General features: G+C 40.0%; 1 protein-coding gene and 1 long non-coding RNA gene across 2 annotated transcripts in view; one reads left to right on the forward strand and one right to left on the reverse strand.

Annotated features, from left to right (window-relative positions):
• Positions 1 to 15,106, reverse strand: part of LOC107319837 (netrin-4-like) — a 44,014-nt gene that overhangs the window by 9,409 nt on the left and 19,499 nt on the right. Inside the window, exons 4-5 of the mRNA XM_015875052.3 lie at positions 6,276 to 6,402; positions 5,925 to 6,113 (exon numbers count right to left, since the gene is read on the reverse strand). Of these exons, the coding sequence (XP_015730538.2) occupies positions 5,925 to 6,113; positions 6,276 to 6,402 (316 nt within the window). The remainder of the gene's footprint in view (positions 1 to 5,924; positions 6,114 to 6,275; positions 6,403 to 15,106) is intronic.
• LOC146758356 (uncharacterized) lies at positions 544 to 9,943 on the forward strand. Its single transcript, XR_014934846.1, has 3 exons — positions 544 to 922; positions 4,476 to 4,584; positions 7,995 to 9,943. It is a non-coding gene; the product is annotated as an uncharacterized LOC146758356 (long non-coding RNA).

Here is a 15,106-nt window from a genome sequence, read left to right on the forward strand (position 1 = left end):
CACTAGTACATTCCCAATGTGACAGCATCAGGGAACGAGGTAGAAAATCTTATCTGTATCTATCTATCTATCTATCTATCTATCTATCTATCTATCTATCTATCTATCTATCTATATAAATCTACTTATATCTGTTTAAATCTATTTATATCCATGGTGGTGCAAAGCCAGGTTCAATTGACTTTTCCTCATCAGGGAATAGGTTAACTGAGATGATTAAGCCTCTCTCTAAGTGGCTCTCTGTGGATAAAATACAAGTCATAAACATGCCCACTAATTTTTCCTATTCAAACATATTTGACTAAAATGAGAACTGAGCTACTCCAGGCCTCTGTATTTCAGTTCTTCTTTTATAGTAACAAAGAAGCTTGCCCTTTTTTTTGCTTGTAGCAGTGTTATATATATATATAATAATATATAATATTATATATATATTATATATATATATATATTATATAACATTATATAATATTATATAATAATATATAATATTATATAATAATATATAATATTATATAATAATAATAATATATAATATATCATTACATCATCCATCTGAAAAAGGAGGGAAATAAAAATCTTGTGGCCAAGACCTGCTTTAATAGAGATTTTCAGCTAAATGTTGGACACCCAAGGTGTTTGGATAGCTCGGATCAGGGGCCAGCCTTCTGGATGCTTATCTGAACCAAACATGATCTCCTGAGCTTTTGAAGTTTGCCCATCATTGCTACTAATCAAACTACTTTTCTTCATGAGCTCACAGATAGTAGAACAAATGAACGCTCTGATTCCACACATCATTTTCCAAGGGGGAGTATATGACTCCAAAGAGTGTTAACTGTATCAAGCACAGATTCACTTTCATCTGCAACTTCATGTTTGATGCTCAAGAAAAAATACCTTCAAAAACATGAGAAAAAGGGTGAGTAGTTTTGTTTAATAGGCATTTCTCTTATGATCTGCTTACTACGTAGTTATTTTTTTTCACCATGCCCTGTGTTCTTTATGCCAATATTTTTAATAATATTATTACACTCTGCTGTAGACAGATCTCAGTCAGTTGTTTTCAAGGGACGCTAGCACAATAGCCTAAGGACAAAAAATAAGCGTGCTGTCATGGGCAATGTACTCAACACAATGAGCTGGTTGGCGGATGGCAGCAGGCTCGCCTGTTTGCCACAAAGCAGTCTTGACTTTGGGAGCAAACCCAGGGATTTTGCTGTCAGTTCTGGAGAGCAGGTGTAACAACCAAGTGCTCATTAGCACTGACAGTTTCAAAGGCAAGTTCTGATTTGTCCCTGCTCAACTTGAATTACTTTTACCCAGACTTATGTAGGACTGACTACATCGACCTGAAAAAGGAGACACTTAGTTCCATCCTGCACTGAAAATGTAATAGATCTGGGGACAAGGAGCAGAAACGTGTGCTTCCATTAGTGCAGACAGGTCTGAGCCACAAGCAGTGAGAGGTTGCCAACATCTACACTGGCCTGAATCCAGATTTCTGATTTCATCCTGATATCTCTGTATCTAAGATCTACCTGTGATGTTTTCACTTGAAATTTCTCATATTTCTGCAACTTTTGGATCTGGTTTTTATTCTTATCTTCTGGTGTTCAGGTTTTATCAGTTAGGGTCACATGACAGGTGGGTAAGTCATTAACATCATTAGCCTACCTGTCACCAACTGAGGCAAGATTCTAATTCAAGATGAGACCTTCACCCACCTTATCCCTAAGGGAAAGTACTGAAGGACAGTGACTGACAACACTGATGGAAGCTAATGAGGAGGTAGAAAAAATGCATGTTGTTTTGTTAGGTTGTTTTGGGTTTTTTTGTTTGTTTGTTCATTTGCTTTAGTTATTTCAGGGCTGCAGATCAGGAAAACTAATGTTCCAAATGAACATATTCCCCAATTAGAAACAGGGACAGCCTTCTGGTGGATCAGAGAGCAGTTCGGATCAATAAATGTACAACACTTTCAGATGAGTTATACAAGTGGCTTGCAAATGCTTTACTCAGTCTGTGTTTATTTAGCATTTCAGCTTGGGTGTGTACATTGTCTGGCTTACAGAGTGTTATGGCCAAAATCGTTGTGCATCTAAGGAAACTCCCAAAATAAGAGCTCGCATGTCACATGCTGAAGGGGCAGCTGACGATGACTGGGTTTTATCTGCTTCACAGTACCACAGCTTTGCAGATAAACCTTACAATTAAAGACACAGAAAAGCAAACTATTTTTTTTTTTATGTTTCCCAATATTTAACAAAGAATTTTTCCCTGCTGATTTTTTCTTCTTTCCTCTTGGCAAACCTTAGTTTTCTCTATCTGCATCCCCATCTAACAAAACAGCAGCCAACATGACAATAGCCTTGTTTGTTCAAAGGCATCATCAATTATGTTAGGGACGGTGTGCAGACAGTTCTGGCTCAGAGATGGCTGGTTTATATGGGCTCTCCCCTTGACAGCAGCATCATGCAAAACACTTCACTGTGTATTAGTAGTGGCTGTCAGTCACAAAGTACCACAAAGCATCCTCTTGGCTTTTACTCTCACTCCTATCCTAAGATTTTTGTTATCCTACTGGATGTCATATACTGTAAAAGAGGGAGACAAGGAATAAAAAAAAAATAGATGAATTATTCATACAGCAACCTCCATCAAGTCCTCAATAAATCTGTCTGCTCTCAGCACAGCTGTCTTCCCCATGTTATTAGACACAGATGTAAAAATGTAATATCGGCTGCAAAAATATGATCCCCAGTTATAGGAAAATGGTAAATGCTTCACGTAACTCAGTGAACCTGGATGTACATCCCCTTAAACTTCTGTCTAGTATTGCATAAGAAACAGAATGGCTGTTTGATGAAAGACAGACAACAATGCCTTTTGAATCTGAAATATACACATGTGCATCTTTTGAGCATGCAAACAAATCAGAGCTGTTTTTAAAGCATATCAGATGTGGGGATCGACTCAGCCAATGATGTTTCTTAAATGAAGGCAGTAAGATAGACAGCTGTGTGTGTGGTCAGAGCTGATTAAAACAGACTGAACCAAGATGTGATCAGGCCTTTGTGATATTACAATTAAAAGTTCACTGCCTGTGCTCAGAAGTAAAAGGAAGAGCAGCAGAGCTTTTCAGAGTGTGTGCATGTGCATCTGGTCACATTTTAATTTTCAACCCTTGTGCTCAGGGTAAAAAAGCTTGTTTTCCTGGAGATCCTTTCTAATGGGTCTGGTCTGATTGTCATCTACATGCCTGCATTTTATTTAAGCTAAGCAAAGTGTGAGTACAAAAGATGGTGCCATTTCAGAAGGATCCTTTAAGCCTCCAAATAAGCCACAGGAAAGAGCCAAGGATACAGCAGCTTTTCTAATCATTGGTTAGGAAACGATTAGGCTTCTGAGTCAAAGCTCTCATACAAATCTATATTCAAACCACTTAATCCCGTGTTGTCACCCCCAATAACAAGCAGGTGTGAGCTTTGCTCTGGCACTCTTCTCAAGCCTTTCTTTTTCTTATTCTTTTTTTTCCCTTTCTTATTTATAAACCTAAACAGTGTCAAAACAAGGCTCTGTACATGACCTGGCTTTCATTCACCTCCAGCAGCTAGGAAGGAGAGAAGCAAAGGGATCAGAGGCAGGCTATCTCTGCAGATGAAAAGGAATAACAGATCCACACTTACATGTCAAATTTCAACACACACACACCCCCTTTTTTTTTCCTCCAAGGGAATGTCTCTGCAGTCTCACATTGGAGGGTCAGCAGAGGGTGGTTTGGATAGTGCCAGGACATTCAATTGTTATACAACTTTTTTTTTCCTAGCAGTGATTAAGAGACAATGCTGTTCATTATTATGACTAATGCTTAAAGACTCTTTCTGGGCCTGGGCAGCGTCCTGTTAACTTTCTGGGAGCCTGAGGGGGCTGTCACAGCTGAACCTAGACTTTGCTCTGGATGGCAGAGCACTCTTCAAGCGTGCTTTCTCAAAGGGATTAGCACAGCATTTCATTCAGCTTTTTCATCAGATTTCCTTTCCCAGCTCAGTATCCACTGTACACATGGGTCAAGTTTTGATCTCCCATGGAGATTTTTCTTCTCTGACTTCAAAATTAGAAGCTGAGAACCAGGCAAAAATCATCCATTCACTCTGCTGTTTGCAGTTTATTATTGCTTTTCAGCTCTTGCCCAGCACGTGGGTTACTGACTATTGTAAGCCTAGTACTTTTTGTGTGGGTTTCTTAAACTGAGATGATGGCTTGGAAGCAGTGCATGTAAATGCTGACAAATATAGTTCAAAATGGGCAGTTCTTCTGTTTATGATCAGTGGGCCAAGGTTTGAGGGAAATGTACCTGGTCTGATTGTCATCTTTCATACATATTAGCAAGGTTAAAAGATAAACAAACATGTAACATGTAAGAAGGTGAATTTCTGCTTATCCCTCTGAACAGTTTTTCTTTTGCTATGCAGAGTATTGGCAGGAGGCACTGAGAGGCCTGTAAATAGACCACAAATGGTGCAGAGGTAGAGTCAAGGTCTGATTTCATTCCGGCAGACTGTTCTAGGGTTTCCCACACAGGTAAGCTGTATTTTCAGGTGTTTTTTTCCTCTCTGCTTTTTCTCCTGTGCTCCTTCACTATAGTGGTTATGTAATATTACACATGTTGCTGGCTACTGTACCATCACCCTGGTATTAAACACAATCACTTCATACACAAATTCTTGCAGGTACTGTAAGATTGAAAACTAATTTGGCATAAAATTCTGTTCTCATTTTTGAGCAAATCTGCTCAGACTAAAAACAGGACTGAAGAGAAGCCATCATAGCACCACAGCATACAGGGTTAGTTAGATAAGCTCACCCCAACCCTGTCTGTTGGTGTTGGTTGGAAATTATGAAATCAAAGAGAAAGGACTGTGTGAAAGTCTGTGCTAGGTAGAAAGATATTCCAGAGGAAAGAATGCAAAAGTGCAGAAATATGGGATGTGCTGCACATGCCTTTAGCAATATCACAGGCCGTTAAGCTCAAGGGAGAAGACTTTTTGTATCCTGAGTGTTCAAGAGAAAACTTGATGAAGACCAAACACACATGAGTATAAGTGATAGAAGATGATGTTCCCAGTGTTGGCAACTGATGTCTGAGTTGGAGGGAAGGAAGACTATCCAGAGGAAGAAACGAATTCATGTGCATTCTTGGATACAACAACTTCCAAATAAATACCAGATGGAATAAGAAGTGTGAAATTTGGCGGGATACTCAGGAAACATCTAGACTGAGATTTGGGCTCATTCTGGCTGTGTTCCAGACTGGATGGATGTAAACTACCTTGATCCAGAAGTTATACACTCATGTTAGTGCCTGAGTTACTTCCTAACACATCCTGCTGAAGTGTTAATGAGGCAATTAATTTGGGCAGAGCACCCCAAGGTACTGCTGTAGATTTCAGAGATAAGTCTGAAAGCTCTGATTCATCTGTTCCTACAGGGGCACACACCTCCTGCAGCCATTATTGTATACACTGACATTCACAGATACAGCAGAAAATCAAATGGAATTTAACCATATATTTCACATAGGCACAGCATCCACTGTCTTAAGAGAGATGCAGAAGTAGTTAAATAAATAAAACATGCTTCAAATGAAAAACAGAATCACATCACTTTAAATGCAAGCACAAGAATATACCTTTCATCAGAATGTAACGCACCAGTGAACTATAGCAATTATCATAGAAACTGTGATACATTGAGGGCTAGACACAGAGAATCAGGAAGATGACTTCTGATCAGAAAACTGTGGTCTAGAAATTAAAAACAAACAAGGAATAGTAATACCAGTAATTGCTTCCATAGCAGTTGATTCTTTTAACAAGCTTCCACCGTTCACTTATTTGCACTGAAGGAACAGAATCACTTACGTTTGCAGACCTCTGCAGAAGAAATGGGTTTCCCTCTATCTCGGTAATAGCCTGGTTTGCACCTCTGACACCGATGTCCCTCTGTGTTATGCTTGCAGTTGTCACAGACTCCACCGCTGCGTTTCCCTGATGCCAGCCAAACACTCAGATCAAAATGGCAGCTGTCAGCGTGGTTGTGACAGCGACACTCTGATGGGAGACACGGAAACGTACTTCAGGTTTATCTAACAGGCACAACAAATGATACTGTTCAAATAGTATAATTTCCCTACTGTGAATCATGGAGGACATATATCTGAGTGTATATATCTGACTCTGACACCCAGTGTCACTAAGCTCTCTCCCACTTACTTTTGCATTCATTTGGTGCCCCAGTTTTTCCATCTCCTGGCTTCCAAGGCTGATCATTGTATAGTGGTGCACATTTCTCACAGTGGTCACCTGCTGTGTTGTGTCTACAAACGCACTTCCCATTGACCTGTTGGGGAAAGAATACATTCAAATACGACAGGCATTAACATGGTGGATTATGCCCTACAGCCTCATGAAGCAGAGGGACTTCTGCACTGTCTCCCACAGCTAGGAGCACTATTAAGTGACCAGCAGAGCTTGAGCTCACCTGTAGTGTTATCACTTAGTAGTAACAAAAAAAAGGCACAGTTAAGCTTTGGACTGTGTAAAAAAACACTGTGCCTTAATGTGTGTACTGTAGGCCTCAATGTGGTGCACGAGGTTCTGATACTTCCAAGAAGTGCTTTAAACAAGTTTGGCTTTTTGTTGTTTTTAATTTAAGAAAACTGATTCTTACATCTGTTTGCAAAGGATTCCTCTTCAGAAATTATTTGAGGAAAGATGGGGCTGTAGGGCTCATTCCGCACCCATCACAAAAGAAGCTGTCAAGTATTTAATATGGAAGGAAGCACTTGTGCTGAGAATGGCAATCAAAAATCCGGAACCAGGCTGTGCACTGTGGAGGATGCATAGCACTGTAACCACCCACCGTCACAGCTCTGCCACTGCACAGTACACAAAAAGCAGAGGCTGAGATTTCATTTTGACTGCGGTGTGAATTGAATGTAATCCTTTAATCTCACCATTAATGTGAGTTACGCTTCTCCCTGGTCTCTCCTGAAAGTCAGACTTCCTTCCCCTTTGCTGTCCTCCCCCGGCCCCATCTCATGTAGCAGGTAGCTTGGGATCAAGACAGAAATGTTCAAAAGAACCCTTGCATGAATGCTCTCCCCTGCCCCCAAAGCCATTTCCCTGCAGCAATTTGCTCTGCGCTGCCCTGGTTTTTAATCCTACCAGACCAGATATGTCATGTAGTTAGCAAAGGGAATAGGCTGCAGCTGATGCCATTGCCCCTCTATGGCCAGCTGGCAGATTTGCTGCTGTACAGAGCGGTTGGCTGCTTCCTCACGGAAGACTGAGCACAGACTTCAGGGTATGCATTTCTGTCAGGGCTCAGCACCAGTAAACCTCAGGAGGATACAGCTTGTAGCACATGATGTGATGCCTCTCCAGACCTTTGTCCGGGAAAGTCATCCATGTTCAAAGCCCTAAATAGGATGACAAATTAGAAACAAACAATAATACCAATAAGTAGCAATACTGGGCTTCTCCCCATTTGAGTTTGGTTCTCCAGACTTTTTAGTTCCTCCCCATGGACAAAGAGACTTAACAGCAATGATTACTTTTCAGAAGCCACAGAACAGGGAGAAGAACCAGGATTGGAGGAAAAAGTAAGCCTGACCCAGAACTATTTTTTAGTGTCCATGAACTTTGGACTATCAGAACTTTACAACTCATTCCAAAATGGACTAGGACAGAATGTTTTAGACCCAGTCATCTCTTACTTTAGGAAAAAAATGACATATCTTGTAATGAAATACATTGTAAGTTCACTTTAAAAAAGAGAGAGAGAGAAATAGGTGTACAAAATAAACATTTACTCTTATGAAAAAGAAAAGCGTGAAAGAAATAGATTGTACAGCTGGGAAATGGCAGAATTAAACCATGCAATCTTGTTTTAGCCTTGAATGACATGATCAAATATTCATTATTCCACAGGACCTTGTGCTTACAGCGCACAGCAGATGGTGTGAACACTCATGAACAATTATTCAGAGCAAACAGGAAAGTTCAGTGAGGAAGGAAGAATCAAGTTGTTCTCTGAAGGTAAGTAGATGCCCATTGTCCTGTGATTTGTTTTGCTGCAAGTTGTAGTTTGTGGAGGCTGTCTAGGGACGACATGCTGTAAGAGTGAAGCACAAAGGAAGCCTATTGCCAATGATCCCTGCTACTGAATAGTTTACAAAACAAAAGTATGAGTAAATATGTATAAGCTATGAGTAAAAGACTGGCTAATGGAGGAGAAATCAGGCTGTGAAAAGACCTCTTAAACTTAAGCAAGAGGTGAAATAAGGATAGAAGAGGCAGCAGTAAGAAACAAAAGAAACAATTTGTTCTTTTAGTGACGAAGAGATAGGAAAGGTAGCCAGGGATTGAAGTCCAGGAAGGAACAAGAATGATATGTAGGAAAATGTCAGATAAAATAGGAAATGGGATATCTGCTCAGGGAAAGAAGAATGTGAGAATCAGACTCAACACCACAACTGCAGGCATGTCTCTGACTGTTACTCCCTGCTGAAGCAAGCTACCAGCTCTCAGGTGAGTCCAAATAGCAGGCTGTGCTCTCTGCTCAACATGAGACCTCAGGATCTCACTGGAATGCACAGATGACCAAAAGAGAACAGTCAAAGAACTACAGATTTAGGGGCTACTACATTCATATTTTATTTGTCCTAGAGAGCAGGGTTGAAGTCCACAAAGATAATGTCAATTGGATGATTATCACAGAAAAGCAAGGGCAGGAAGGGATGTGGAGTTACAGATGGAGGGTGTCCATAGCAGAGATTGTGCTCTCACTGAGCACAGTGTGGGTAGCAGGGAGCTGGCATCAGGGTGCACTGGCAGCCCAGGCACATCAACATCAAGGTAATTAGGAGCAGCAAGAGACAGGCCTAGAAATAAACCCAAAACATTAACCTGAAGTCTGATTAGTTTATTACAAGGATTTATTTGACTACAGATAAGTGTATTGGTACAGCAGTTGAAAGATTAAGATCCAACAGATTTGCATCTCACATATCTAATATTTCACTTCAGTATTCAATATGTGACACCACATCACTCAGTGGTTACTGATCCTCAGATATGAAAATATTAAAGCCTGTACAGGCTTTTCCACAGTGCTCATAGCTGCAATTGTTTAGTACTTGAGAAATAATACAGAATTTGTTTTTTAACATCCTTCTCCATCTGCTTCCCCTCATTATCCTGCTAACTCCAGTTGTCTCCAAGGATGGGTCCCATTTCTAAGACTGTCATTCTATTAAGCGTTCAGTTGGTCTGACCAGTTTCCTTGAAGCTGAGTGGTACCTTCCAAAACTGTGCAAATGGATCAGGGAAATAGGTGCACTCACAGGCAGGCAGTCTGTGTGCTCATACAAACTACTGCATTTCATAAAACCCGTCTGAAGTACTGTGTGCTCAACCTGTAATGGTTTCTGTTCTTGTGGTCCTGCTTTCAGAATGCTTTCATCCAAGGTTATTCATGTCACCAATGCATGGGATGAGCTTCAAAAATGAAAACTGTAGCATTTAAATCCTAATATTCTGCCTGCATTAAGCCTCCATCTTTCTAATTAGTTTTTGCAAAGGTTCAAAGTTGCTGATATATTGGCAGTCTAAGGATATTATCTGTCCTAGGAAAGGAACACAAATATTATACCATGCTAGATTTAGCAGCCACTTGAAAGCAAATTCTCCCTTTGTGTCTTGGTATAGCAGCTGTATTTTTAGGCAGCGATTTCATGATATAAAATCTTTGGGGGCAGTTCTAATTTAACATATTCTGCTTTCCTTACTGCTCCTTTCTATGTTGCCACGTTTTGCAACGTGCCCTTAGTCGTGTTGTAAACTGGACTGTGGAACTAAATCGTACTTAAAAAGAAAAAGTTTTGTGTTTGGTTTTTCTTCTTTTTTTACCTTGGCAATAATATTTTTAATCTGGTTTAATTCCCTGATCTGACTCACAGCACAGTTGTGCTGTTACAACAGTCTGGTATTGCTGCCAAAGGCTTTCATTTGTACATTTACCACCTGAGCAGCTTGAATCATGACACAGAGGAGGTTATGACTTCATGGATTTTAATGCCAGGATGATCAGTTCCAATCTTTTTAGATCAACCTACTACACAAATCCATGAATTTCATCCATATAGTTTTTCTATGGAACTCAATAACATCTGGTTGATTTATTGTGAATAGTGTAGAACCATATCCTGCTTTTGTGCAGTGGTTCCGAAATGATACCTGGTCACCTTTGTTTACAAAAGCTATTTCACCTGAATTCTGTTCTTCAGGTGAGAAAACAGGTAGAAATGTTCCAGCTCTGTAATACGTTCTTTTATTAAGTTATTTTTTAAGCTCTGTTCAGCCTAGAATAACACCCCAAGCTTCTCACTTTCTGATTGCCCCCTTAGTTTCTTCTACCTTTTATCCTTCCAGTAAATGTGGTGCTTGTTGCTCTTTCTCCTGAGCCATTCTCAGCCTATTTTATTTTTTATTTTTCCTAATGAATGAAGGTTAAATTTGGAAGCCTTCCAGAACAGAGCAACTGTTGCTGATTCGGAGAAAATGTTTGTCTTTGGGCTCTGTATTCACTTTGTAATGTCGCCGGAACAATTTTGGATACAGCAGTTTGCAGTGACATCAGAGGCTGGTCCCTTACCTGCTTTTAGCAAAACAGCTCTTTCTGGGTCATTCTGAATGGTTGATTACAAAACAGTGTTATCCTTCCCCTCTGTTTATCTCACAGCTCAAATGGGCTTCATTGTATCTCCAGATGGGGTGGTGGATCTGTGCAGATTTATGATAAATTCTTCTCTATCGGGTCCTGAGGAGAGCACATGCGGCTTTTAAGAGGTCAAATAATAAAAAGTAAAATTACTTTGAGTTCATCAAGTTCTCAAAGACTTAAAAAAAACATAGGTGGCTTGGGAGTAAGGCCTAGCTTACAGTGCTTGCTATGGGTAGGTTGATAGTTCAAATTCCTGCTCTAATCAGGAATGAAAAAAGGCCATTATTTTCCTATGTCACTTGGTTTCTGGGGAAAGGTCTAATAAGTGCATGTGTCTGAAAACTGGTGCACATATGGGTGCTTTCTGAGGGAACTGAATTTCTGGCTTGTACTTGGTCACTATGGTAAATTAAGTCCGAGGGAACTTGGCAGAGGGGAAGGAGAACTGGTAGCAAGACCACCTGAGACCATACTGGGTTTGGGATCTGCAGCAGAGGGTGAGTTAACTGCCACCAGTTCCAAACTCACTAAACAGGTAATGGCGAAGAAAAAAAAAGTCTGTGAGTGTTTAGCTGAATATTCAGACTGGCATCACTAAGCCCCTATCTGAACAGCAACAAAGGAATGGGATAAATAGACCGGAAGAGGTACAAAATCCATGCTTGATGTGAGGGGATGCAGCAGACTAACCTCAGCATGGGACAGTTTCAAGACACAGCTCTGTCCTTTTCCTGATTCACCTTAGGCACAAGCCCTGCTATGTCTTCGCCCACATTTTGCTCTGTTTTTCTTATTGTTTTCTTCCTCAGTGCTAGCTTGATTTTTATTCATTTTTGGGCTGAGCTCTCCTTTTATTTTTACCTACAGTGCCAGCAACTCCATTATTGGTCTGCAACAAACCACGTACAAGAAACAGCTGTCACACCAAAGTGCAGCCCCTGAGTTACAGCAGATCACCAGATCTTGGTGACTGTCTTAAGAATGGAGAGACCAGAAAGTGAAGTGAGGCTCAGTATTGTAATAGGTGAATAACCGAATCACTGTCTGAGCTTAGATAGGCTTCTGTTGGTAAAACCAGAGTGATTCTAGGGTTGTGTGACGGAAAATCCACTATCAAAGTGGGCCTGCGAGCTCTTCTGTGAGTTTTTACTTCTGTATTGAGTGAACTTGGCAGCATGCATAGCTCCCATTCAAGTGAAATTATGTTGAGTAATGGAACAGATGAAGCCAAGAGAAAAATAGTTTTCTGCAACTCCTCTGCAGATGGCTGCAGTTTGGAGAGTGGGGGAAGGGCAGGCCTGACATAGCACCAAACCAGCCAAATTTGTGAGGAATCTGTCTAACAGGGAGAAAAAGGGAGAGAAAGTCCATGATTTAGCAGAAAACTTGTGAATTAAAGGAGACTGATTCAAAATCCCTAATGGGCACAAAACTAATCTCCAGGTCCCCTCCAGCACAGTGAGTAAGCTAAGTCAAGGACATGTATGTAGGATTTTATAACTTTTGTCCTGAAAAATATGGAGTTTTTTTTTTTAAATCCTGTAAAACTTTTCTCCATATGTTCTGTGCACCTGTCCTCAAATCACTTAAATGCAAACCCCATGTCCTCACAAGGCACAGGTATAGAAATATTTGCTTAAGTTACTGGGAGGTCCTGTGCATTGGCTGAAAGGCCTCAAAGGTTTCAGTAAAGGATGGTGAGTTGAGAACAAAAACAGCATAGGTATCTATTCAGTCCCAGGAGAACTTATAAACACAAAGACTTAATATATAAGGCCAAACACATAAGCTCCTGTGGCTGTCCTATCATAGTAACTTCCTAGTGTTTTTGGCTGTCCAGTTTAACTTAGAAAATGTACAATGTGTTGAATTTAAATGAAAGACCCTCAGAAATGTGCTGTACTGCAATGATGAAGTGTTTGCAGAAAGCAGTGGCTGAGAGCTCTGGGATAAAGCAATTTTTTCTCCCTCTCCCACACATTCAGAGATTCTTGAAGCTTTAACATGAAAAGCAATTCTTTAGAGAATTGCAAGGCATGTTTTACCTACCCTAAGATATATTTACAAGTGTTTTCAATCAAATGTTTCTACTAGCAGAGTTATCATAGCTATTATTGTAGGTAATAGAAGCAGAGAATATAAACTCAGTGATTAAAACAAACAGAAAAACACTAATGAGAGCAATTAAGTGATAAAAATAAAGTGCTTTTAAATGGCTCATCCACTGATACTGCTTCTTATAAAAGCTGTGTTTAAAGGCTAATAGCGTCAGATAGGAAAGTGTTTGCTATTCATGAAATAAGAGATAATTTGCTACAAGTACTATGCGTGTTTGCATAGAAGGTCTACCCTGAGACCTAATTCAGGAAACCATTCAGGCATGAGTTCAAACACCATTTCTAAGTAGGCATGCTTTTCTGATTTCAGCTTTAGCAGCAGTAAAAGATATTCCACAACAGTAATAAAGTGCAGGAAAAACTTGTTGACTTTATAATTGTAGAATTCCTGCTGGCTGAACCACTACGTGGATCAGATCATCAAAACAGTGGTTATTCTCTAAACCATACTCAAAACCTCATGTTGATGGTAGGAATGCCGGATGCTGTGGTGGCAAACCACAGGTTCTTAGTAGTGTTCATGGAGAACTTGCACGGACATCAAGTTAAACTGAGCCCACACACTCAAGAAGCAAAGTCAGTACACAGAATGCCATCTTATATTTTCTGGGCACACCAAAGAAGCCAAATTAGCAGTCTTTCATAGGATGAAATCGCCCTCACAGACAACTCAGAAGGTCAAGGGTGTTGATGTTTTTGGTTGGCTGTGAACTAGTTGCTGGCAGTAACAGAAGTGTTATTTTAATATGCCAGTCTTCAATCTCTATGAAACAGCAGAAGAATGGGATATATAGGAAAGATCCTGCTTAGATTTATTCAGGTTTTCTACAGTTAATATTCCCAGTGGCTTTTTTCAGAATGTGATAAAATAGGATCTTCTGGATGAAAAGAGAAGTCTGAATATCTTTTTCTGACTTTCTTAAAGTAATCGTTTGAGAACTTAACTGTCATTTAGAGTTATGGCTTTGAGGTCTATTTTCCCCCAGGAAATTAGGAACTCACTGAAGTTATCTGCTAACATTAAGGAGAACCTTTCCCTGATGTTCCCCTGTCATCTTCTTGATCATCCCTGAACACAAGTATCTGAATCTTTCTCATCCACCAACATGTTCTAACAAAGCTTCTTCCAAAGTGCTTTAATGTACCATGAGTAGCAAACATGTCAGTGGGACCACTTTCTTTTCATGAAGTTCCTATAACTCTTGGCCACTTTTTACTCTGTCATTTATATGATCTACTCCTGTGCTTTTGGATCATTATGGGCAAAGCTTTAAGGCCTTGTTCAGTTTATATATATGTATGTATATATATATATCAGCATAGGCATCTGTTTCTAGAATTCATTATACATAATCTAATAGTTATTTGGTTTTGTTTTATTTTAAACATTCCCTACACTGCTGGCATAGCTGGTATATGCAGCCTAACCTTTTTTCTTAATAAAACCTACTCTTTTTGTTGCCATTTGCAAGAGAATGAGTGCACTTCCAGGCAGCTCTGAGTGCTGGACATCATACAGGCTGGCAGAGCCTGGATCAGACAATGTGAAAACTTCACTGGGGGATTATCTGTAGAACTGAACAAGATATTTAAAGAGGAAATAACGTTTGCAAGAGATATGACAGCCAGGTTGCCCAGAAAATCTCTACAGAAAAACAAGTTTTACCTCATGTAACCTACTTTAAGCCAAACAAGGAATCTCACTTAGGACCAGATCCTGCTCCCTCTGAAGTAAGTGGAAAACTTTCCACTTGCTTCACTGTGGAAGACCAGACCCACAGGGAGTTCAGTTTGTCTCTATTAACAGCATAAAGAAGCAAAAGAAACATCTGAGCCAACTTGTAAGTATTTCCTGGCAGTGAAGGTACCAAAAATTAACAAGTAAAAAATCCTAAAGCTTTTGTCATAAATATTGTAATCTACATTTGCTTTCCTCTGTCCGTAGTTATTTCTCATGCACCAGAAAGATAATTGTGAAATGTTTGGCAAACGGAAAGGAATTTGGTCTAGATTCAGTATTCTGTCTGTGTGCACTTTCTGCTTTGTAAACACTGCGTGTTCTGGAAGCAACCCTGGACTCAGATAAAATACGTTATCGAAGCAGATTCTAAACCTGAAAACTGTTCCTGACTTTGCTGGAAGTTAATAAGAAACCAGGTACTAAAAAGCAACACTTGTATACCCTGCAACAGCAGTAAGTG

Source organism: Coturnix japonica, chromosome 15 (assembly GCF_054131305.1).
Source record: "Coturnix japonica strain WE chromosome 15, WE-NBRP24, whole genome shotgun sequence".
NCBI classification, from domain to species: domain Eukaryota; kingdom Metazoa; phylum Chordata; class Aves; order Galliformes; family Phasianidae; genus Coturnix; species Coturnix japonica.